Source organism: Lissotriton vulgaris, chromosome 7, assembly GCF_964263255.1.
Source record: "Lissotriton vulgaris chromosome 7, aLisVul1.2, whole genome shotgun sequence".
NCBI classification, from domain to species: Eukaryota; Metazoa; Chordata; class Amphibia; order Caudata; family Salamandridae; genus Lissotriton; species Lissotriton vulgaris.
The window spans coordinates 636,655,200-636,681,660 of NC_141695.1; the positions used below are offsets into that span (position 1 = coordinate 636,655,200).

At 47.1% G+C, this 26,461-nt stretch overlaps 1 protein-coding gene across 7 annotated transcripts in view; it reads left to right on the forward strand.

Moving 5' to 3' along the window:
• Positions 1–26,461, forward strand: part of SPATA20 (spermatogenesis associated 20) — a 2,039,700-nt gene that overhangs the window by 1,412,326 nt on the left and 600,913 nt on the right. For all 7 annotated transcript variants that reach the window (XM_086930841.1, XM_086930844.1, XM_086930843.1 and 4 more), the window contains one exon: positions 20,895–21,103. In XM_086930841.1, coding sequence (XP_086786967.1) covers positions 20,895–21,103 — 209 coding nt within the window. The remainder of the gene's footprint in view (positions 1–20,894; positions 21,104–26,461) is intronic.

The window sequence follows — 26,461 nt, forward strand, 5'->3', positions numbered from 1 at the left end:
TGCTTAGACCCCCCTTTTCCTCCCGTTCCGCTGTTCTTTGATCTACAGCTACTCTCCGGGTGTGAGGAGTTCCCACAGCCCGCACACGCATGCCTGAACCTACATGTTCCCTGGGGCCTGTTACAGTTGCCTCTATTGAAGCCCCAACAAACCCCCCGCTTGCCGCCATTTCCGCCGGTCTTGGGCTGAAATTCCCCACCGGCGCCTGCTCGAAAGGGCAACGCAGGCTTTTGGCGAACTGACCCCGGCCCGCTCCCGCCCGGCGAGGACGTACCCGCCGCACCAGGCAAGAGCTGCTTGTGCCATGACACCGAGTCGAGGCTGTCCCAGGTCAAAGTTGCATCAAACTCTTTCGCTTTTCGGAATTTCATGTCATATCCTTTCCACTCGTCCCCCCCATACATGGTAGAAAAATCCATAATCCTATTTTGGTAACAAGACAACTCGGTCATCACTTCTGGCTTTCGTTCACCCATGACTGCCGTAAATATCGAAAAGGCCTTCACCCAATTCGCTACGGTCTCATCGACCCTAAATTCCGCCATCTTGGCCAGCCATACACTAGGGTGCCATAAATCTTTCTGGGATTTTGCATATTCCATCTTGCGATGGTCAGTCAACAATGAAAACATATTCACATACTTTCCCCCCATATCATTTCCTTTGTGGCCGCTGTGATGTGCTGGGCCACCCTTTCGCGCCTTGAAGGTAATGAACCTTCCCCTGCCATTGGCAATGGTTGCTTACTGGGTTCAACCGTCGTGTCTGCTGCCTTTTCCCGGCTAACCGTTGGTACTCCTGGCGCTACCTGTGGGGGAACAAAAGGAACATTCGCCGTCCCGGCTTCTCTCGACTGCCGTAGTTGCTCGATTATTAATCTAGCCTCCTCGGCCGGGTCCCCCGCAGCCACTGCCCCCCCCGCATTCTTCTTGAGCCAGGGTAACACTGCCGCTAACTGAATGGCCAGTTCTGGGGGCATTTGATCATCATTAACCGGGGTGATTACCACAGGAATTGGCAAGCCTATATTCGGAACCGGTACCGGGATGTCTGATGGGGGCTGATGGGGGCACCTCAGGAACCGGATCCTCCCCGGAAACCGCCCTCCTCTTAATACGCTTCCCCCTACCCTCAGGGACCACTCCCGGCAAAGCCGGGACAATTACCTTCTTAGGGCGGCCTGAGGGGTTGTTCTGGGCCGCTAACTGTTTCTTAACTTCGGCCAAACCTCGACCGATCGAATCAACTTTACCGAGTTTTCGGTCCATGATTGCCATTCGGTTCGACAAGGTGCGCAGTACCTTCTCCAGCTCGGAGCTCTTTCCCGCTTTTTTGCCGGCCATAGCTTCGTTTACTCCGCACAAGTCGATCAACGAGGTCCCAGATCCTTCGAACTCTTGATAACTGAAAGAGAAAAAACAAGATTACAAGTTCTCAAAATTGCCGCTTGTACCGTCGAGGGCTCACGAGCGATGAGTGGTGCAGCCTTCAGAGCACAGGAACAAGAGGATGCTTCTTCGGATTCCCGCACTATTTATCCGTCTGCGGGAGGGCGGGGACCCTCCTCAGGTACGCCCACTGGGCGCGGTCTTCCGTGCGGGTGTCTAGGACAACCCCTCCTGGGCGGGAAAGGTCGCGCCCCGGCTACGCCACTTTGGGCATACCAGCCGAGCCACGCCTCCCGCCCAAAATGGTTTCCCGGGGGGATCGGGGCACCCATCCATACGTTCGGGGGGACCGAGTGGTTGCCCCTTTCCAATCTCACGGGGTTCGCTTTGGTCATAAAGGGATATAGAGAAGACCCCAACGGCAGAAGTCAATGTGGTCGGGAGGGTACGTTCCGGCATATTATATGGGAATGTCTGTGCAGTAGTAGGTACTGGAGTGCTGTTGTCCGGTGCATGGGGGAAGTACTGGGAGAGAGCCTAGATCCAGAGCCTAAACAATGTTTGTTAAATGTGTGGGAACCAACAGACTTGGGAAGTAGAGAGAGAACATGGGTGTCTCTGGGAGAGATGGCCGCCAAGAAAAACATAGCAAGGAACTAGGGGGCACACGATGTACCGACAGTGATGGAGTGGGAAAAAGATATGGACTGGTGCATGTTCAGGGAGTAAACAGTCTGTATCCAAGGGGTGCCCGAAAAAGTAGATGCAAACATGGGGTCAATGGAATGCCTAGAGGGGAGATATATGTGTGCCGGACATCTGAAAGCAAGAACAGCCTGACCAAGGGCTTGGACTATTTATTAAAATTGACCCATGTGTTCTGTGATAATGTTTATGGTGATTTGAATATTGCATTGGTTGTGGCATCTGTACTGTTGTTTGTTGCATTCAATAAAAATAAAAAATAAAAATGCCTTTCAAACCTCAAACTTTGTTTTAAAAAAAAAACACAAAAAAAACATGTTCCTCACATTTCTGTAATGGAAAGTTCTGGAATCTGCAGGGATCCACAATCTTCCACCCGCCCAGCATTCCCACAAGCCACCCAATATAAGTGGTACTTCACTTGTGGTGGTGGGCCCATAACAAAATGTGAGTTGCCCTCCGCTCAGCAAAGGTTACATTCTTCCATGTGCTATTGGGTTGTTCAGTGATAGCTGATTATTGGAAAATACTCTATACTTGAGTGATGTGGGAATCTTAATCAATCCAGACCCCAAAATGCCCTGTAAATTTGAAGCAATTTGAAATTGGAGGGTAAAAATTAAATTTGTATTCTTTGCTTGATTCCAGTGAACAGTCCAAATACAGCAAACAGAATCGAATATGAACGATTGGTGGCCTCGACTGAACCTCGGGTATGCACCCGTAAATAGAAGCATGCATTAGTTGCAAAAATACGTAGTGAAATCTAGCTTAATACTTCCTCTTTCAGAAATCAAATCAAATTTTTAAGAGCTCTAACCTTTTCATTATAATAAGAATATATATTGTTCGTGAATTGAATACAGTATTTTATAATGTGTGTGCGTTTATTTGGTGTATAGTGAGTATCTTATTCTTGTAGATTGTTCTAACAGTCATTTTTTTAAATTTCAAATTCCTACTAGTCAGCATCCCTCCATCTACAATCACTGCACTATTCTAGTATGTTATATGCACCTATTCAATATTTTTTGTATAGATACATACATGCAACTGCTGGCTGTGATACACGTGTGGTGTGCACCACAAAGAAAGGACACAAGAGTGCCACTACAAGGGACGTTGCTAATTACCAGACCACCAATATAGTATAGTAATCGCTGTACTGTTTGATGTTTTCGGTAACAGGCTTTAAAAACCACAGCCTACTTGGGATTGAAATAGTTCTAGCTATATGAACCCATACTACAAGCTGTAAAACAGGTAAGGTGCAGAATCAAAAACAAGCATTGGTAAATGCATTAGGTATGCCTATGTGATTAATAATAAGCTGTGTTTTGATGCAAGTTGTAACTTGCTGAGTAGTTGTACAATATAAGTTACAGAAAATGTGTTAAAGTGTTATGGCTTGTTTCTGTGAAAAAAGCAATATATTGTGCTGTTATCAGTGGTATAGTTGAGTGAGTAATAGCAAAACTTTGAAAAATGAAAGAGGGAAATAATAGAATTCATTGATGTAATATCATTATTATGTGTTTAGACGAGTTCCAACAACTTTTGGTCCTGGTACCACTGCACCTGCTGCGCTATTGAAATCATGACCCTAATGCCTGCTAGATTACTGCACTTTTGGCTGCTTCATTAGTAGTTAAATGTAGCAAAATTTGGTGTCAAGAGTAGTTCTGACAGCTTTTGGGCCCAGTGCCACTGCACCCGCAGCACTATTGAAATCATGCCCCTAGTGCCTGGTAGATAACTGCACTTGTGACTCCCTGTTTAGTAGTACAATTTAGCAATATTCTGAACTTAGTGGGATCCCTATAGCTATTGGCCCTGGTGCCACTGCACCTGATACATCTTTCAAATCAAGACCCTTTTAACAGCAAGATAATTGGAATTGTGCCTGCCTGTTTAGTTGTACGATATAGCAATATTAGGTGTTTAGAGGAGTTCTAACAACTTTTGGGCCCGGTGCCACTGCACCTGCTGTACCATTCCAATAAAGTCCCTTTTAAGTGCAAGGCAACTGCAATTGTGACTGCCTGTTTAGTAGTCAAATATAGCAATACTAGCAGCCCGTCCCGACCTTGTCCGGGAGCAACAAGCTTCCCCGACCCCCGCCCGCCCCGACATTGTCCAGCAGCCCGGTCCCCCGCCCGGCCTGTTCCCTGCCTGCCCCGACCCCCGCCTGCCTGGACATGGGTCCCCTTACCTCAGCCGCCGCTCCTCCCGCCTGTCCGCTGCTGATATACTGCTTTAAATATGTCTGTTCTTCTTTGCAGAGGTGTACAGCTGACCAATCCGTTCTACAGAGTGTACATTGGCTGGGAAAGCTTACATCATAGCTAATCTTTTTGGCCTAGAGGTGTGTTAATGATTGCTGTTTCACCATAAAAACACAGGATCAATCTCTTTTCTCCTGCAGCCCGGGCCCCCGCCCAGCCCTTCCCCCGCCTGCCCCGACATGGGTCCCCTTATCCCAGCGGCCGCTCCTCCCGCCTGTCTGCTGCTCGCACCGCCGCTGGCCTGTCCGCTGCTCCTCATGTCACCGCTCCTCCCCCGCTCCATGTCCGCCGCTCCCTTACCTCAGCCGCCGCTCCTCCAGCCTGTCCGCTGCTTGCACCGCCGCTGGGCTGTCCGCTGCTTCTCACGTCACCGCTCCTCCGCCACGCCATTTCGCGCTCCTGGACGGCGCTCCTCCCCGCGCTCCTGACGTGAGCACGCACGTCGTGGCCGGCGCTACTTCGGAGGGACTACTTTTTTTTTTACTGTACATTTTTTAAATAACGTTTTGTAAAAAAAAATGTATATAGCCTATAATCATCTACACACCCTGACGATTCCAACAGTGTATCGGGTGTGTGGATTGGCGCTGTGGTTCCTGAGTTTACCCGCTTCATAGGCTGAAAGTTCTTCCTTTATTAAAGTAGTATAGATTATGTGTTTAAAGGGATTCTGACCGCTTTTTGGCCCGGTGCCACTGACTCTGTTACACTATTAAAATCATAAACCTAATGCCTGAAAGATAACTGCATTTGTGACTGCCTGTTCAGTTGTAAAATATAGGAATAATCTGTGTTAGGTGGGGTGCCTGAAGTTTTTGGTCCCGGTGCTGCACTATTGAAATCATGACCCTAGCGCTTGCCAGAAAAGTGCACTTGTGTCTGCCTGTATTGTTGTAATATATAGCAATATTAGGCCTTTCGGGTGCTATGACAACTTTTGGGCCCTGTGCCACTGCATCTGCTGCACCATTCAAATAATTACTCTGTTGCCTGCAAGATAACTGCACTTATGGCTGCCTATTAAGTAGTAAAAATAGCAGTATTTGGTGTTTAGTGGTGTTATGGCAACTTTTGGCCAAGGTGCCACTGCACCTGCTGCACCATTTAAGTCAAGCCCCTTTTAATTGTAAGGTAACTGCAGTTGTAACTGCCTGTTTAGTTGTAAAATATAGCAATATTAGTTGTTTAGATGAGTTCTGACAACTTTTGGGCCTGGTGCCATTTCACCTGCTGCACCATTCAAATAATTCCCCTATTGCCTGCAAGATAACTGCACTTGTGACTGCCTGTTTAGTAGAAAATATAGCAATATTTGGTTTTTATTGGAGTTATGACAACTATTGGCCCCATACCACTGAAGTAATCAGGGTTCCCAAGGCCTACATGCTCCGAAGATAACCCACTTACACTCAAGAACTGTTGGCACGGAAACTGTAAAAGGCAAAGAACAAGTTTATTAAGACCCCATGGGGTGGTGGTACACTCAAACAGCACCCTTCGGTAATGCAAGAGGTATCACACCGAACACCGGTGTGACCCCGATTTATATACAGTTTTGGGGCAATAAAAGATAGGCGGCACAAGTTAGGACACATTTATGTACATATATGGTCATGTTTTGGAACACTGCCAGCTCATTGGAGGGGGCACAACTCCGCTGGTCAGTTTGGCGCACATTCCTAAAGGCTTACTGGTCAGTTGGGACTGCGCATGTGTAAGTTTGACCAGTACTAAAAATAGCCTGTTGCTGGGCAGACTGAAGTGGTCAGTGGAACGGACAACGGACTAAAGGGCACGCCGGCCACGAGGCCGCTTATAGTCTAAGATGGCCGCCGTAACATTCAAAATGGCGTTTTCATATATAGCCAAGTTAAAGAGGACAGCGTGTAGTTTCAGCTAATCGCTAACGCGGCCATGCCAATTACGACAGACGACCCTTTTAGCGTTTAGCTGAATCTACCTCATAGTGAACATAGTCAGGATGTTCATCCTCGATGTCTATTAACATTATTTGAGTTACTTCTTTATGAAGCATCATTTTGTCATGAGCAAGAACTCGTCTTGATGGTATGCAAGCTGATAGACACATAGAACATAAGGCTGGGCCACATTGAATGCATAGGCATATGAAAAACATTGCTCCCACAATTACACATAGAATCGTCAACAGTTTCCAGCCCCAGCTAGCAAGCATGGACCAGAACCATCCTGAAAGTGTCCAAGTTCCATTGTCCGGGTGTATCTCAGCTGCAATCTTGTGCAGCTTGGATATGGCATCATAAACAGATGGAGAATTGTCCGGAATGAATACACAGCAGCTGCTTCCGATGATTCTACATGCCCCCCTACGATCAGCCAAAACTACGTCCAACACCATCCTGTTTTGGAGCGTAACGATTCTAGAAATCTGTAGTTCCTCGGTGATGTTTCCCAGGGCAATGGCAGTGTCATTCGCTACAGCCTCAACAACACGTGTCAATCGTCTTATTTTCCGGCTGTTCAATGCAGCCCCCACAAAGGAGAATAGTCCCAAATTGAAGTCCACATACTGTTGCAAAGCAGTATCTGTTTGGTCTATGTCGTCCAAAACAACAGTTCGCTTAACCCTATTCAAGACGAAATCGTGGTATAAAGTGTAATCATTGTGATACATTGGTGGGGCAATGAATACAGGAGGTAACACAAACGATACGTAGCACGTGCCCAACCACCCCAATGGAAGCTGATGGTAACCCTTCGTTCCACAAATAAAATACGTATTCCGTGATGCAACAAATGAGATGCCATTCGGGCTATCAAAAGTGAGAGTAGTATTACATTCGCTTTTCCCCACTGCAATCGAACCCTTATTTCTGATACATAAATCGGCTTTTGTGGCAATGACATTAATGACATGTGCGCTGGATACATTAATATTCCTCTGGTTGCTGTACACACGTGGGGCAGACACGTTATCGGGCCTGTACTCTTCCCATTCAAATCGAGTACCCTCAGCCCGTGGAAACCCATCCTTGTCATGGGAACATACTTTATTTAGATGGAAAAGTACCCCCCCTTTCGTTGGCCATCTCAAAGTAAAGAGGAGGGTGTACCAGGCGTTACAGGATCCATTGTGCGAAAACGGGAGTGGAATGAGTGGGGTGCCCCCTCGCTTCTGGTGGCCTGGCAACATCCCACAAACCCAGCAATTTGAGGTATTGGTCATATTATGTGTGTGGTGCAGAATCTGAATAAAGCTGTTATTCAGATAAGTTTGCCGATGCCGTTCTTCGTGATAGGGTAATGTAAAGTGAAAATGTTCAGATGGAGCCGGGGTAGTCGGCAGCAAATGTTCACGTACAGGTACCACAAGTTCAACTACCCAGGCTATTACAGCTATCACCACAATAGTCAGAACAAAGAGAAAGGCACCCAATACTTTTTTGTCTCGCGATGCCGTTGATGCCATAGTTCAAGAATGTTCGTGCAGAGTCTCAAATAGCACAAATTGTTCACAGAGTCTCAGATACATGTGCGTGTATACCTAAAAAAGAAAAATGCGGTGCTGAACTCCGAGGTAGCCGTTGTTTTCTTCTCCGGGCCAAGACGGGTGTCGCTACACTGGCAGAACTGATCCCCCCCCCCCTTGGAATTCCCGGTTTCCGTTTCACAAACCTGGAGCGGTAACCAACCAGTCATTAAAAGAATCAAAAAAAATCTTCTTATCGAGGACGCCAGTTGTAGCGCTCTCGTCCGGCAGCAGCGTGGTCCGGGAAGGCTCCCTCAACTTCGGCTGACGTCACAGCTGGGCTCTTTTCTTTCTCCAAAATCTCCTTGTAGTCGGTCAGCACGGCAGGAGTCACTAGATCCGGAGAGACACGGCGGCAGTGTGTCGAATGCACCCACCGCTTCCTGTTGGTCACTCGTACAGCGGTTCGGGTTGCAAGGAGGACCTGTTCGGGGCCCTTCCACCTGGGCTCCAGACTGCTCGCTCTCTCAAACGACCGGATCATCACGTGGTCACCAGGGCGGAGATCATGGCCTTCTCCAGCAGAGTTGTCAGGGAGCGCTTCTCGAACCTGTTGATGAATAGAAAGCAAATCATTTGTTAATCGTGCCAAATAGTCGTTCATCATAACACAAGGCACATCATGTATTAATCGCGGCTTAGGCACCCCCCAGATATTCATGGGGCGCCCAAACACCACCTCGTAGGGTGTAAGGCCAGTTCGTGAATGGGGTACTGATCTAAGAGAGAGCAGTGCTAGCGGCAAAGCTTCTGGCCATTTCAACGATGTAGACGCCACAATTTTGGCCAGCTTAAGTTTCAGCGTAGCATTGTACCGCTCAACCAGACTTGCCGACTGAGGGTGGAATACAGCGTGGAACTTCTGCTGAATCCCTAACCCCTTCAGTACATACTCCACAATCTTTCCAACAAAATGAGGCCCATTATCGCTCCACAAAAATTTGCATACTCCAAAGCGAGGAAAGAATTCCTTAAGCAACACCTTAGCTGTTGTCAAAGCCGTATTGTCTTTCGTGGGGAAGGCCTCAACCCATTTGCTAAAGGCACATACCACCACTAGGACATACTTCAGGTTGTTGCAGCGCTCGAGTTGGATGTAATCCATTTGGAGTACCTCAAATGGTGCAGAGGGTGGAACGAACCCTCCTTTCGGAGTATGGGTCCCCTTTCCAGGATTGTGTTGTAAACAAACCAGGCAGGCCTGCACTACTCTCTTCGCAGTATTAGCAATCTCGGGATGTTCCCAAACTCGTGATAACAGCCGAGTGATTGCAAGAGCTCCGACATGTGCCAGTCCATGCGTCATCTGGACCATCGCCTGCAAGTAAGCCGCAGGCAATTTCCATTTCTCCATGTCTTTGCTTCTCCAACAACCCTCGTCATCTAGTACCCCATCTGCTGCCCATGCCGCAAGTTCAGATTCAGTAGCTGATTTTTGAATGTCCAATATTTCTGCTCTAGCATCACTCCATCGCTCAGCCTGCGATTGTATCACATACATGGGGGAGCTAGTTCGAGACATAGCCGTTTGTCTCGCTATGCTGTCTGCAAAGGCATTTCCTTGGCCCACTTTATCCGTGATCTTTTTGTGGGCACTGCATTTTACTATCGCTACTTTCTTTGGGCCAAGCAACGCGTTTAGGAGATCACGCACTAGCTCTCCGTGCATAATGTGTTCTCCATGAGATGTCAAAAACCCACGCTCTCTCCAGAGTAGCCCGAAGTCATGCGCTACTCCGAAGGTGTACCGGCTGTCTGTGTATATGTTCACACATAGGCCAGCACTTAATTCGCAGGCTCTTGTTAAAGCTATCAGCTCTGCTGCCTGAGCCGATTTTTGTGGTATCCTAGCTGTTTCTACCACTGTCTTAAGTGTCGTGATCGCATAGGCTGCGGAAGTCGTACCATCTGGCAGCCTTAAACACGATCCATCAACCCACAGTTCCCCATCCACATCTGGAAGTGGCACATCCTGTAAGTCAACACAACCCTTTGTCTGTTCCTCGGTCAGGAAAACACAATCATGATGTTTTTCTTCCTGACCCTCCTCGGCCGGATAGGGCAATAAAGTGGCAGGGTTCAGGGTAGCGCATCTTTTCAGTGTAATATGTGGCGACAAAAGTGTCAGCTCATATCCCGTTAGCCGTGCACTCGTGAGGTATTGGGTCTTTGTTTGATTTAGCAAAGCATCTACTGCATGAGGAACTAACACCAGCAGTTTGTGCGATAACACTATTCCCTCACTCTGTCGTATGGCCACTGCCGTTGCTGCTACCGCTCGAAAACACCCAGGCAACCCTTGTGCTACAGGATCCAAAATGGCAGAGACGTATGCACATGGTCTCTGCTTATCCCCGTGTAGTTGTACTAACACTGACAACGCGCACCCATCATTCTCGTGCACGTACAATGTGAAAAGTTTCGTGTAGTCTGGTGTGCCTAACACGGGTGCGGAACAAAGGGCCTGCCTCAACTGTTCAAAAGCCTTCTGACATTCATCTGTCCATGCTAAGGGCATTGGTGTAGCTTTAGACAATAACGCTAGCAAGGGTTTTATAATGTGTGAAAAACCCATGATCCATTGTCTACAAAAGGACGTCAACCCTATGAAGGCACGTACGTCTCTCTGCGTGCAGGGGACTGGTGTGTCTAAAATTGCTTGAATTCGATCAGATGTTAATGCACGCCCCTCCTTAGACAACAGATGACCGAGGTAGGTCACCTGGGGTCTACAGTATTGGAGCTTCTTTTTCGAAACCTTATGATTGTTCTGTGCCAAAAAGGAAAGCAACGCAAGTGTACTTTCTTCACATTGCGCATAAGTGTCAGCAGCAAGCAGAAGGTCATCCACGTACTGGATGAGAGCAACGCCAGACTGCAATTTAAACGAATCTAGCTGCCTTTTCAAAGCCTGGCTGTAGATGCTAGGGCTTTCAGTATAACCTTGGGGAACACGACAAAATCTATACGATTTATTATTTAACGTGAAGCCAAACAAATATCTGCTATCAGGATGAACAGGAATGGAAAAGAACGCATTCTTTAAATCAATAACGCTAAACGTGGTGGCCGTGGGTGGGACCAGCGTAAGCAAAGTCGTAATATCGGACACCACCGGGTATTGGGGAATGACAATTTTGTTGATCTCTTGCAAGTCAATAATAAAGCGATAGACTTTGTCGTCAGTATCTCGTTTAAGGATCGGAAGAATAGGACTGTTGCAAACATTATAAGGGACCTCCTCCACTACCCCCGCAGAAATCAAATCCTGAACAATATGTGTCAATGCAATTTCACCTTCTCTCGAGATCTTGTACTGTGGTACTCGTGGTAGAGGGGCCCCCTCCTTAACAGTAATGTGTATTGGTGGAATACGCATCTCTCCCACATCCGTATCCGAGGTCGCCCATAACGTATGCGGCAGAGAGGCCAAGGCTGGAATATCCGAGATGGCATAAAACCTGTCGGGGTCAGGATAATTGTCATTCAGAATAACCCTCACTCCCTCAGGAGCGCAACGTATCGTTGCTCGAAAATATTTAAGCAAATCGATACCCAGGATATTATCTGGCGTATGGGGTGATAACAAAAATTGACCAAAACTGAAATATTTGTCAAGACATAATGCAAGGGGCTTTGACAATGGGCTAGGGGAGGGTGTGCCATCAAACCCTACGCATGTAATCATTTCGCCAGACAGGGGAGCCCTCGGAACCAAGTTTTTCGACAAAGCGCTACGTGTAGCTCCTGTGTCGACTAGAAATTGATCAGTAGAACCCAAAATACCCGCTGTTACATATGGACCCTGCTGATCTACCGGCACTTCAACTGATTCCTTACCCCATCCTACGCAGTCCTATGCATGCTCATAATCCTGGTGCTCCACATCCGCACCCTCCGAAATCTGATATTGATTTCGTCTATCAAACGTATTTCGCTCATCCTGGCCACGGCCCCTCTCCTCAGCCCTTCCACGATCACTTCCGCCACCTCTCGCTCCCGTATAACCTCCTCTCGACCTACCGCCTCCTCGACCACGCTGACTACGCTGCTCACGAAGTACCGGACAATCTTCGGCCCAATGCCCAAACTCCTTACAATAAGCACACTGATCCTCTGCTATATCCGTACGACCATACAACGTATTCCCTCCACCTCGTCTACCTCTATCATTCCCTCTACTCTGTGTTCCCCGAACCTGCGCCAACATCACCTTCGTTTTCAATTCCTTCGCCTTTTTCTCAACACTTTCTTTAGCCTCCAATTCCTGCCGCTCATAATACTGAGCCATAGTTAACAAGGACGCAGGGGTCGCCGTGGCCCAGGAACTTTCACTCGACTTCAATCGTTTTGCAATCTCCGGTAGGAGATTAGCCACATACTTATCTACAAACAGATGCCGACCTGTATCGTCTGTTAAAGATTGACCACTGTAATCATGGAATGCCTCCTCGAAACGCGTAAAGAAATCTGAAACCGTTTCATCAGGTTTCTGTTTGCACGAAGTTAGCATAGTCCAATCGATCTTTTTAGAGGGAACAAGCGTCTTTAATTTAATCAAGATAGCTGCCGGAAGATCTAGAATTAACTGATAAGGCTTACACGCCGGTTCCCTATCTAAATCGGCAGCATTTATTTCTTTCCATGTGCCCCCCAATATTGTTTCATCATTATTTTTACGAATTTGCCTCCACATATCAGGTGGTAGAATTAGCCCAAAGAACAAATCTATATCAACAAGAGTCATCACACAAGACGAAATAGCCCCTTCCACCCCTTCATAAAATGCCGCTGGATTTTTCAGAAGATCAGGTAGAGAATTTTTCAATGCCATAACATCTGCTCTATTCCAAGGCGTGTATACCCAGTTATATACAAAATACCCTTTCGCATCCTTTGACGATTTATCATCATCTGTACCTTCCCCTTTAGGTGGAACATACAAGGGCGCGGCTTCACGCATAGGCATAACATGCAACGCAGAACTCTTATCTGAACCACGGAGAGAACACTCCTTAATCTGCCCGTTATTCTCCAATTCGGACTCCTTTTGCCTCCTTTTCCGCTCCTCCCGCAATCTCGTCGTCTCGTCTCGCAGCCGGATCAGTTGCGTGAATAGGTCGTCAACATCTGCAAGATCAAATACACCTTTAACCAAATTCTCACGATACACTGACAACGATTTAGGTTCTAACGTGTCTGAAAGTTCACGATACGCGGCAACAACTTCATCTGCCAAACTAGATAAAAAATACATTAATTCAAGATCCGACCACGCCCTTTTCTCCGCAAGCAACTCATCCTGAGAGACACACTTCTTATTCACTTTACGAGCCCAACTATGTGAATGTGCGGACCTCTCCGCAGTAAACCTGAGAGCAGATACACCCTTCTGGTTCGACTTATCCTGTCCATCATCCTCCGGATCTGCAGCTGGTGCCGTCGGCGAAACGTACGGAGGCGGTGACCGATCTAGCAATGAAAAATCATCAATTTCATTATTAAGGACAGGATAAAGCGGTCGACGAATAGGAAATTGACCAGTCGTTTGCAATTTACGTTCTCGATCCTCCCTCTCTTTCTTCTCCTGAGCCTCCTTTTCCTCAAGCTGTAAAGCCTTATCCCGAGCAGCCTTGCGCTGCTCTTTGTCCGCCAAGGCAACTTCACGCTTCATACGCTCACGCACCGCTTTCTCCCACATTCGCACACAATCAAACATGTTTTGTCTAGACCTGCGTTGAAACAAACATTGTTCCACAAACTGTACTTTTCGTAAATCGAACGACCCATGTAGAGGCCATTGCAATTCGGGATCGGCCTTTGTATACTTATGCCATAATTTGCTGTACATAATAGGGGGAAGGCCAAATTTTATGTACATCTCCCTGTTCGGTGTTCCCTCTGGGGGAGCTGGCTGTGCTTCCGCTAACCTAATTGTGGTACCATTTCCCAAACAGCACATTCCTCGGAGTGTGCTGAAAACAGGCATGTTCAAAAAAGTATCACGAAAGCGTGACACCGTACAAAAATAGCACTTACAGTACTTCATACAGATGTGCCGCTCAGAGGAAAAAAAAACAAAGTTAGAGAAACATCTCTACATGCCTGCCTATGTGAAGTGCACTACACATATAAGTTCAAAATCACAAATTCACAAACGTTAGCTAACTCAAGTCAAATCACAAATCGTAGGACCTCGGCAAGCGTCCGAGGACTACCTTACCGATCACAAATCACAGAACTTCAGTAAGCGTCCGAAGACTACCTTACCGAACACAAATCATAGAACTTCAGTAAGCGTCCGAAGACTACCTTACCGAACACAATTCTTACCCAAATTCTCAAATGTCCAGATTCCAACTGCCAAGGTCTTGTGGTCAAATCAGCCAAACGGCACTTTCCCGGCAACACAGACGATCGAAAACTCAGTCGGGGACCGGCGCCACCTGGAAGGTCAGATCGGAAGGAAAGGAAGAAACACCGTGGCAGCCAAGACTCGGGTCACTCGTGGCAGCGCGCGTCCATGGCGAGTTTCCAAGCCTTCGTCACGACCTCTCCTTCGGGCATCCGAGTCGCCAATGAGTCCCTTTGTGGTCGCCAATTTGAAGTAATCAGGGTTCCCAAGGCCTACATGCTCCGAAGATAACCCACTTACACTCAAGAACTGTTGGCACGGAAACTGAAAAAGGCAAAGAACAAGTTTATTAAGACCCCATGGGGTGGTGGTACACTCAAACAGCACCCTTCGGTAATGCAAGAGGTATCACACCGAACACCGGTGTGACCCCGATTTATATACAGTTTTGGGGCAATAAAAGATAGGCGGCACAAGTTAGGACACATTTATGTACATATATGGTCATGTTTTGGAACACTGCCAGCTCATTGGAGGGGGCACAACTCCGCTGGTCAGTTTGGCGCACATTCCTAAAGGCTTACTGGTCAGTTGGGACTGCGCATGTGTAAGTCCGACCAGTACTAAAAATAGCCTGTTGCTGGGCAGACTGAAGTGGTCAGTGGAACGGACAACGGACTAAAGGGCACGCCGGCCACGAGGCCGCTTATAGTCTAAGATGGCCGCCGTAACATTCAAAATGGCGTTTTCATATATAGCCAAGTTAAAGAGGACAGCGTGTAGTTTCAGCTAATCGCTAACGCGGCCATGCCAATTACGACACCACTGCACCCGCTGCACCATTTAAATCAAGCCCCTTTCAACTGCAAGGCAACTGCAATTGCATTTGCTTGTATAGTAGTAAAATATAGTAATATTAGGTGTTTAAAGGAGTTCTGACAACTGCGGGCCCGGTGCCAATGCACCTGCTGCACCATTGATATCATGACCCAGCAAGGTATTTGCAGTTGTGACTGACTGTTTAGTAGTCAAATATAGCAATAGTTTGTGTTTAGAGGAATCCTCACAACTTTTGGGCCTGGTTTTACTGCACCTGCTGCTCCATTCAAATCATGAGACTGTTGTCTGCAAGGCAACTGCACTTATGACTGCCTGTTAGTAGTAAATGTAGCATAGTTCTTGTATTTTAACTTTATTTTTAACATGCAATGTGTATCACAACAATTAGAATTTGATCATAATGACCAAATAGATTACGTTGAAAAAATCAATCTGATAATGCCTACAAAGTGCAAAGAAAGGTACTGAGGCATGAATCGAAAATGCCACAAACGTTCTAAGGCTAAAGCATCTGCATTAGACAACTAAGTAATAAAAAAGCAAGCATTCCAGCATAGTTTTAAAAACGATCTGCCTTTTCCATGGGAAAAGATCTTATATCGACAATAACTGGGCCTTAAACAGTGTGATGAGCTTTAGTAGATGTATCGTAAATCTGTGCAGCCAGGGGAAGATAAAAAAAAGTTCCATAAAAAAGCAAATGAACACAGTAATTTGGCCATAGGAACTGAGAAGACCCGACTTTTAAGATATATTAAATGCTAAAGATTTTTCAAGCAGAGTGCAAGCACTGTGGAGGCGAAACCATATCAACCTACATACGAAGCTTTTTGCTGCAACAACGTGAATGTCTTTACATGTAAAAAATTATTTTTACCTTAATGTTTACTGTTTTATAATGTTTTACATTATGTCCTTTTGAAAATAATGTGCTTAGACCTCCTAGGGAACTACATTATTTTGGACTAATTATACCAGTATATGATTAAGTGCATTATCGATAGTGACAAGGTGCTAGCATCTCCCAATTTCCACTGCCATCTTGGTGATAAAATAGTTGGATGTGCTGCAGGTCAGAGCTGAGTCATCATGGTCCCGTAATGCATTGTCTTAAGACAGGAATGTAGGGATTTGATTCGGTTCGGTTCAAAAACTTTATTCGATTCAACAAAGAATCATAAAAGTAAAACATTTTACAAAACATGATTTACAGATATTTTAAAAGAAAGCAATCTAAAATTACACATTGAGCAGGTTAAACCATTAGTTAATATATTCACAAGTGGTTTGACATGGCAGAACATACAGACAATAGGACCCGTACCAATCACTTTAAGTCAACAAGCGTTATTTCATAGAGTATTTATACTAGAATGGCCATCAAAAGAGCAAAATAGAAAACACAACATCCCACAACAGTGAACAGGTCTAAGGCCAAATTAGCCATACCGTTTCCTAATCAGGAGTGACACTCGTATAAAATTTAACATGGCGCAACACACTCCAGAAGATGACAGGTAGTCATAACCTTCTTTGTAGTTACATGGTTGCTTCCCCTTCAGAATGGGCTTAATAAATCTGGTTCTCGGATCCTTATATAAGGAACAAAAGAGGACAACATGTATAGTACTCTGACTGACTTTGTTGTTACAAGGACAAGGGGGCAGCCTCTCACACCAACCCCCTTGTTTAGGAAAGGCAAAAAGAAAATGCAGGATGTTTAGCCTAAACCTTGTGAGATAAAACCGCCATTGCACATGGGTTGTGAAAGTTAAATAAAACTGGTGGTGTAATTTAACCATACATCCAGATGGCCTAACCAAGGAAAGTGCGTGTGAGGATTTCCAATAACTTGTTTTGATAATGGTTTTAATGTCTCCCTGGATTTTTTCAGGATTAACATAGACATCACCCAGGCCTATTTTATGAAGCATTTCATTAACCCCTTCGATGCTGATGACGAGCTCAGCTCGTCATCAACCACGGGGGGGGGCGTGTGCGGATGACGAGGTGAGCTCGTCATCTAACGCGGCTTTTGAAAAAAAGCCGCATAGGGGAAAAATAACCGCTGCAGCGATGCGGTTAACATATGATATCCAAGGGATCTGCTTCCAATTTTCCAGGTTTATACAGTCCTGGAGAATATCTCTAGAGAACTGGAGATTCTCAGATAACCATATTTTGCCCCATAATAATAAGGGTGAAAGACGAATTATATCACTCACGTAACTCAATCCCATTTCGTCATGAGCAAATTTATTTGATGAGCCTGACGGAATTGCTAGTACACGCTTTATGAATTTGTTCTCCATGACCTGTATCGAGGCAGGGCTTTCAGTCCCCCAAACCCCTGCCCCATAGGTGGCCACAGACAGACATTTGGATCTATACAGGGTTTTTAGATGTGCTACTGGTTTTTGACCTAACTTACCACAGAAGCAGAACAGACCTTCTATGGAACGACTAGCGCTCTGAACTCGAGTCTTCATTAATGGGGCCCAACTCAGTTTATTATTAAAGAGGTTTCCCAGATAGTTAAAATTTTCTACCTTTTCAATGGTAACATTATTTACCATGAACTTTCTAGATTTAGTCCCCTTTGGGCCACAGACCATTGCAAAAGATTTTGTGAAGTTTACCTTCAGGTCCAGGTCCAACATGAAAGTATTAAAGGCATCGAGACAGATCTGCATGCTATTTCCTGTAAGGGTCATAAGTACTGTGTCGTCGGCGTAAGAAAGCATGGGTATGCTCCTGCCATTAACCTTCGGGAAGTCACAACAATGGTCCAACAAATACTTTTCCAGGCCATTTGTATACACAAGGAACAAAAAGGGGCTAATATGCAGCCTTGTCGTACACCCTCAGTTGAGGGGATAGATTTTGTTTTTTCCCCCCCTGGCCCGAACCTTATGGCTACAGTTGTCGCTTCATGCAATCTACGGAGCAATGTGACCAAAGGTTCCTCAAAGCCCATATCACCCATCATTTGCCAGAGCTTGCTTCTACACACAGTGTCGAATGCACTTGAAAGGTCCATGAAGGAAAGGTGGATGGAAGAATTCCTTGCCTTCATGTACTTGCCTATGATTAGTGCCAAATTCAGACACTGTTCGACCGTCCCTTTTCCTTTTCTGAACCCGTATTGGGAATTCACAATGAGGCCCACCGAGTCTGCCCATGTTTCCAATCTAGCCAAAATGACTCTGCCCAACAGTTTACATGATGCATCAATTAATGATATAGGGCGATAGCATCGGGGGTCAGATCTATCGCCCTTCTTAAAGATTGGCACCACCACTGCCTCCTTCCATGATGCCGGGATACGGCCAATAACAGCTGCCCTAAACACATTTAGCAATAAAGGTGCCCATACCTTGATGTTATGCCTAAAGAAATCCAGAGGTACTGCATCAGGGCCAGGGGCTTTTAATAATATGCCTTTCCTCAAGGCATCCTCCACCTCTTGCAGAGTAAGCGAGGAACTCAGAGACAAAGATGTCTGTGAGACCACCAGATCCCTAGAGTCCTCCAGCGAACCCTGAAATTGAATTGCATTTGGGTTAAAGATTTTTTCAAAATGGGCTTCCCATGATTCACCTGTAATCTGCATCACAATATTATCCTTACCATCGCTCGTAAAAAGGGGACGATTAATTACTTCCCAGAAGAGCCTACTATCTTTTAGTTCCGAGGCCTTCTCTAGATCTTCCCATGCGAGGTTTTTTAGATCCTGCTTCCTTATTCTGATGGCCTCTTTATAGGACATTCTGGTCGTTCTTACCAACTCTTTATCCCTTGGTTTTTATTTTAATGCCATTTTTAAGGATCTATGCGATGCAGAGCACACAGCATCAAACCATCTGGGGCCCTTAGGTTTATTTTTCCCAATTGGTTTTTTGAGACGCTCGGCCACATGCCCACATAAAATTTCAAAATTCCCAATGACCTTTTCAGGGTTGGCTGTAGGCGATAGACATGACTCAAATTCAGAGCTATAGGCATCTAGGATCTCTGCCTCTAGGCCAGCAGCATCTATTTTACCCCATTTAAGGATGACGCCTTGATTCCTGTTATACTTTATGGGTTGCTCCCAGACTAGATGTTTGGATTTAACAGGACAAAGCAGGGATAACATTAGAGGGTTGTGATCACTGGCAGCATTTGCAATTACCTCAAGCTTGTCAACATAATGAAAATAGCCACTAGACACAATTGCGAAATCAATGAAACTCATCGAGCCTCTACTTCCCTGAAAGGTTGGTATTGGGGATGAATTTGGGGCAACCCAGGGCTCCACTATACATAGGTTGTTTAAGACAATGATGTTATTTAAAGCATCCCCCTGGGGTGTGTGTTTAAAATGTATCAGGGGTTGTTCATGTGAGTCCTTCAAATCACACACGTTCGAATCACCATGTTTACATAATGAACAATTAAAGTCCCCCACCCAAATAAATAAAAGTAGGGGCTGATCACAACGTGCCTTGGCTATTGCTTCCTCCAAGCTCGACATTATGGATGTCTCATTATCATCAAAGATATTATAATACCAGTTGACCAATAACAGCGGTTCCGGAAACAGATTTTCCAGCATAAGCAATTGGTACCATGGGGTGTCAACTATCTTAGAGGTTACAAGTTTATTTAATTTAAGGGAAATTGCTGTCATTATCCCACCCTTTTCCCTCCCCGCTGGTGATGGCACCGCCAGGACATTAAATGGTTGAAAGCCATCAATGTTCTGGGGCGTTCGGCTCCATGTCTCCTGAAGACACAGAATGTCATGACCACCCACATCATCCAACCAGGCCTCATCCTCCAATCTAGTAGCAAGACCAGCGATATTCCATGAGATCAGACGCAGCCTTGATTCACATAGTTTATCTCCAACGGGTTCTGGTCGTGCTACCAAATCTTGCCTTAGGGTAGGTAAATTTGATTCACTTTCTTGGGTGGTACGGACCTCTGAGTCTTGGGGGTTAATAATCTGTTCATCACAAACAGGGACATCCTCCACAAAAGTATCATTACAACTTTCCCCATCCTCCCTCTGGCTCAGCTCTACTATTGGCAAAACATTTCCAGGCAGACTAAATAGTGGTCAGTCCAGCCCCTCCATACCCACAAGTGGATCAAAACGATTTCTTAGGGGAATATTAATTGGCATCCACCCTAGATAATCCTCTCCCTGGATTCTTAGTCGTGGGTCATTATAGGGTGGTTGCAGAAAGTTGTTATTGTTACATGGCGGTCCCCTAAAGTAACCATCACCCTGGTACCACAATCCCGGGTGATTTTGGGTCGGCCATGCAGCCATATTTCTCTGTGTCCACCCGGGATATATTTCACTCTGGAAGCTCAACCCAGAATTCTTATGATATGGATTCGGGGGAACATAATTCAGATTAGGGTAAAAGTATTCCAAACCTATGCATTGAATATCCCCAACTCTGGCAAACCTTGGTTTACGGCAAATCATATCTTTTACCCAGGTGTCCCTGAAATTAATTCAGTCAGTCCAGGATTGAGATGCATTGGCAGTGCCAATAGTGGCTTGGTTGGATTCAAACTGGAACCAGTTTGGGCCCCTTAAACTTATTGTGTACAAATATAGCACTTTCTGTGCTTGCTCTGTTCTTCCTGCTTTTAATGAATGGAATCCATTGTTTCCGTAAATACTTCAAGACCTCATTATTGTCCATACGGTCTCATAAAGCTACCTAATGGCTTACAGCTGCCATATTTCTTTACATTCAAACTGCCTCTTACCATTTGCTAATACACCTCTTCATTTTGTCATGCCTCCACAGCTCTGTTCCCATCACTGGCTTTCTGGAGGATTATGCCTTCGTCATTCAGGGTCTATTTGATCTGTATGAGGCCTCGTTCGATGAGCGCTGGCTACAGTGGGCTATTCAGCTACAGAAGACACAGGACCAGCTCTTCTGGGACACAGACGGCTTTGGGTATTTCTGCAGCGATCCCAGTGACGGATCAGTCATCTTGCGGCTAAAGGATGGTGAGTTGGAAGTAGAGTTAGCCACATCAGTTACGTCTGACATGATAAGAAAGGCTTTTTATGTGGATAATGGCTGTATCTGGATTATCAGATACTGGATAAATAGCAGAGGTCATTGTGAGTTTTCACAGCCTATGTATTTTTCAGTAGTAACAAATAAGTGATTAGTAGCGATTTGTGTGTCAGCATTAAACAGGTCTGTCTTCACCAGTCATAAAACTGTGGGTGCTGCATGGAGTTGATTGGGGGTTGGAGCTAGGTATGTTTGGGTTCATCTGTGAAAGACTTAATATTAGTGTGATTTGTGTCGACTCTGGCTCCAAGATCCATTAACTTCCTCCTATGCTCTTTGCTATGGATCCCAGCCCGCAGAGAATTGCTCTAGCCAAGGCAGTATGTGGGATTTATGATGGAGGTATTGGCCATCCAGAATAAAGAAATGTTACTGGGCTGCACATCTAGCAATAGTAAATTATTAAGTATTGACCCCTTGGGATGACCCAAACTCTATGCTGGAGCGGCTATCCATGAGTGTTTCAAGGTATCCTTTATAGTTCATCGAAGGGTAAAAACTTGGCTCCCCAAACACACACAATAGCTCAGATATGGCGCACTACCTGCCCTTTATGGGATGGAAGGGGAAGCTGATTGCTATGACCCCACTTTGGCATAGTGACGCATTCTTACAGCTACGGGACTTACAAGGGTTTAAACCATGGGACCTAATAGGAATCCTCGCACTGGGAGATGTTTGGATGGATGGTAATATGCTTGCTTGGGAAGAGTTACAAGCCCAATATGAACTGGCTGATACCAAGGTCTTAAGATACCTCCGGCTCCGACATGCCCTCAGAGTGCATATACTTGGGGAGACCCCACTGCCAGAATACTGAACAAAACAGTCTCTCAGATATATAGAAAACTACAAAACAATTCTCCTATTTGAGTTGAGATCCAAGTGGGAGGCAGACATTGGAGACTGTGATGACGGGGAATGGGAGGAGGCACTGGGGACATACCAGGAGGTTTCTATACAGACTGGGTTCAGATTGATTTTCCTACGCATACTGCACCGATCTTACTATACACGCACAACTCTTAGGCGTATAAATTGTGCCATCACAGGCCTATGTCTGAGAGGCTGCGGAGCAGAGGGAACCATCTTCCATACGTTATGGAAGTGCCCAAAGATTCAGACTTTCTTGAGCGACTTGCAGAAAATGAGAATAGTACTTGGAGAACACCCCCTCTCCCCCCCACACCCGACAACTGCAAAAAATGCATTTCACATATTTGCGCAGAGGAGCCACCACTAAAATATGCCAAGATCTGGCTCTCATTGGGGCTAGTAGTTGCTAAGCGGAATATAGTGAGATTATGGGGAGGGGTTGAAGCTCCCCAAGTAAGGGACTCGGACCGGGACCTAGACTGGTGTATGCTTAATGAAAAAACAACATATAAGGGAAGGGGCTGCCCACGCAAATGGGAGAAAATATGGGTAGGCTGGCGATAATATAATGGGCTGGATCTGGAGCTCACCCTCGAGGGGACAATGATATGCAGGACACACCCTGTGCCTAGTGATTACAGGAAGATTGCCCTATTCAACTTTCTTTCCTGAAGTGATTGCTTGAGGTCTCCACCATTCACATGCTGTTTAAAAATGCTGTTCCCACATCTCTGTATGCTGCTTTTTGGTTTATGTATTTGTATTCTGCATAAAACTAATAATAAAAAGACATTTATAAACTCTGGCTCCAAGAGAGCTCTGTAGGGAAGCACAGGAAATAATAGTGGATGTTGGGTCTGCAATGGCTGTGTCTGAAGAGTGACGGCTACTGATTAGGTTCTTTGTGGGTAGAGGCTTTCTCTGGGTGTCGTATTGAAGATTGTATAGTAGGTACACATTGGTAGTGAGTTTTACACAGACTCCAGCACAGAGTCTGCTGTGCTATTCAGGAGAATTGTTTCTTTTTGTAAATAGGGGCGGCAGCAGATCATGCTCTACTGGAGTGAATAGCAGAGTAATCTCACTATCCTCTTTAACTACACATTTTTTTAAACAGATTTTATGGTTAGAGACATAGTAAATGCAGAGCCCTGCCATCCAGAGTCAACTGCCACAATCAATGTATCAATGCCAAGTTCAATATAATACAAAGAAGCAATTCCATCCCCCAAAAAGAGGCATAGCAAGAGCAAATGGATATGCAACCCCCCTCCCCACCCTCCCCAACACTCCCCCCAATGCCACCCCCCCCCCCTCCCCCCTTTGCGCAGCCGCTGCTCCACCATCATACAAGCAGTAGTCATATGCACCATAAACCAAAAGTGACATTGCACAGTCCAACACATCAGGGAGTCGGAAAAGAGGCATCCTCAGGCGGTGTGTCGAGGTCCAGACCCCGATAGTCAGCCCACCTCTTCCAAATCTTGTAATGCTTGCGGGGACACCCCCTAGCGACAAATATAGGCTGCTCCAAACCCATACTAAAGTCCAGGCCGTTCTTCCAGGCGGGAAGTGATGGGGCCCGGGGCGCCTTCCATGCCCTTGTCATATCACGCTTCGCCAAAGTGAGTCCCAGCAGTAGCAGGTGGCGCTTATACCGGTTGCCCCCCACCCCAGCCATAACGTGCAGCAGCGCCAGCTTAGGGTCTTCTTGGATCTCCCATGCCAGAACCTCCGCCAGGCAACGATGTACCCCCTCCCAAAATCTGCGCAGCGCTGAACACTCCCAGACCGTGTGCAGCAGTGTTCCCTCCTCCAAGCCACATCTGAGGCAGACGGGCGACGCGACCATACCCGCCTTCCATAATCGCCGCCGAGTGTAAAATGTGCGATGTAAGTACCGGAACTGTATCAAACGGAGATGTGTGGAGATTGCCGCCCCTCTAGGGCTCTCCAGGGCCTCAACCCAATCCTCCTCCTCCAGGTCACCGACGTCCCGTTCCCAGGTGGCCCTAAGGCTGACCAAGTCCGACGAACAGTGGCGCACCAGCATCTGGTAGATGCGTGACAATTTCCTATCCGGCAACTCTCCCATAAATATCTGGGCCACGAAAGGGCTGAACTCCGGGAGCTGTTCCAAACCCACCAACGAGGGCGACAAAGCGTGACAAAACTGGAGGTACCTGAAAAACTGGGTGCAGGGCATCCCAAACTCTTCCTGTAAGGCTGTAAAGGTTTTAAGCATGCATCCCGACAGTATATTTCCCAGGGTGGAGATGCCAATCGCATCCCACTCCCGGAAGCCCCTCAGGGCATTCAGCTGGGGCAACCGCCCATTGTTCCATAAGGGGGTCTCTTGAGTGAGGACGTTCCACCATCCCATCCTCCGCAGCGTCTGTCACCAGACGTGAAAGACCACTTGCGTAGCTACCGGGAGGAACCTCCGCCGCGGCGCTGAGTATAGCAGAGTGTGCAAAGAGTGTGTGCCCATGATTAGTGCTCCACTGCGTTGTCCAGATCATCCCTATCTCCATTCCACCAGTCGTTCAGCACCAAGAGGTGCGCCGCTTGATAGTAGGAGCGGTACAAAAGGGGGTGGTGATGGACGTAGCATCTGAATCAATCAAACACTCACACCCAGTCAAAAGATCTGGGTTTAATCCATCACCGTTCTTTAGCCCACTCTGCCACCCCAGTTCAGACATGGCTATATGCAAATCAGTCTGACCCTGTGCCTCATGGGAACAGTCCAGCCCGAACTGCCAAGCCATGTCTTCCATGGACCGGAAAAAAGATTCCGAGGACCAGTTTCTGGCATTCCAGCCATCTTCAGCCCGGCTTGCTTGAATCCAGTGGCAAAGTGAGCAAGGGACTCACGTCTGAGCATACCCTGCCACACTTACGGCTGCCAAAAGCGGTACAAAAGGGGGTGGTGATGGACGGAGCATCTGAATCAATCAAACACTCACACCCAGTCAAAAGATCTGGAATGCCAGAAACCGGTCCTCGGAAGCTTGTTTTTGGCCCTGTCAATGTCCTCCAGAAACACCGCTGCGGGTACCTCGAGGCACCCCCAGGCAGACACCGCGACCTGGGCCCGACGAATGTTATGCCGGGTGGCCCTCCGCGGCATGAATCCCGCCGGATCCGGGTGGACCAGGTCGGTAATGTAAGGTTTGAGCCTCGTGGCCAGGGCCTTCGCAAGGATCTTCGCTTCTGTATTCAACAGAGAAATCGGACGGTACGACGCGTGACTCTCCGGGGGTCGTCCGGGTTTTAGAAAGACCACAATCTTGGCATGCCACCAATCCGGCGGAAGCACACCTTCCTCACACCCCTCTTCAACCACCGACAGGAGATGAGGGCCCAACTGAACCATGAAGCAGTGAAAAAATGTGCATGGAAACCCATTGGGGCCCGGTGCCTTGCTCGGATTCAGTTCACCCAAGGCCGCTCCCAGCTCCTCGTGCGACAAGGGCTGATCCAAAAGGTCCCGCACCTTGTCCGAGACAGCTCTCGGGGGAGGTCGTCAATGAAGCGCTGATCAACATCAGCCTCCAGGCACTCACGGGGCGCATACAGCCCCTCGAAGTACCTAGCGAAACTCTCAGCCAGGTCCGTAGGTTCAAGTATAGGCGCCCCCTCCAGGGAAGTAATCCGGGGCAGCGGCTGAGAATGCATGATGCCCAGACACAGATGGTGCTGCATCTTGCAGGACTTATCGGCTCACTGGTAGATCCGACTACGGGTGGCCAACCATGCCTGTCGCGCCTCATCGAGGAGGACCGTGGCGTGTTGTTGTTGCCCCAGAGCTAGTTGTCTCCGAGCCGGGCCGCCCCCGGCCTTTCGACTCCTGCACTCTATGGCCTCCAGGTCCGCCTCGCGCCGCACCAGATCTTTCCGTTTCTCCCGTCGGGCCGCTGAGCACCAAGAGATATCCACGCCTCTCAGCGTCGGTTTCATGGCCTCCCACACGGTAGTTTGAGATGCCACTGAACCCGTGTTAGTGGTCAAATATTGGTCAATTTCAACAGTCATGTGTGCCCTATATGCTTCCTGTCTCAGATTCCAGGCCGACAATCGCCACCGAAAGGGGCGCGTGGCGGGGCCCACGTTAAGCGTGACCGTCACCGGTGAATGATCCGAAAGCGCCCGCGGTAGAATCTCCGCCGAGAGCACCCTATGAGCCTGCGCCCGTGGAAGGAAAATGTAATCCAATCTGGAAAATGAGTCTCGAGCCGCAGCTAAGTACGTGTAGTCCCTCCGCGCCCCGTGTTTATACTGCCAGGTGTCCACCCAATCAAGCCCTGACGCTAGTGCCTGCAACTTGGTGGTAGGGCCCCCCCGGAGCGGGACCCTCACCCCCCAAGAGCCTGGGTCGCTGTCACACTATGCCACCTATCACTGCT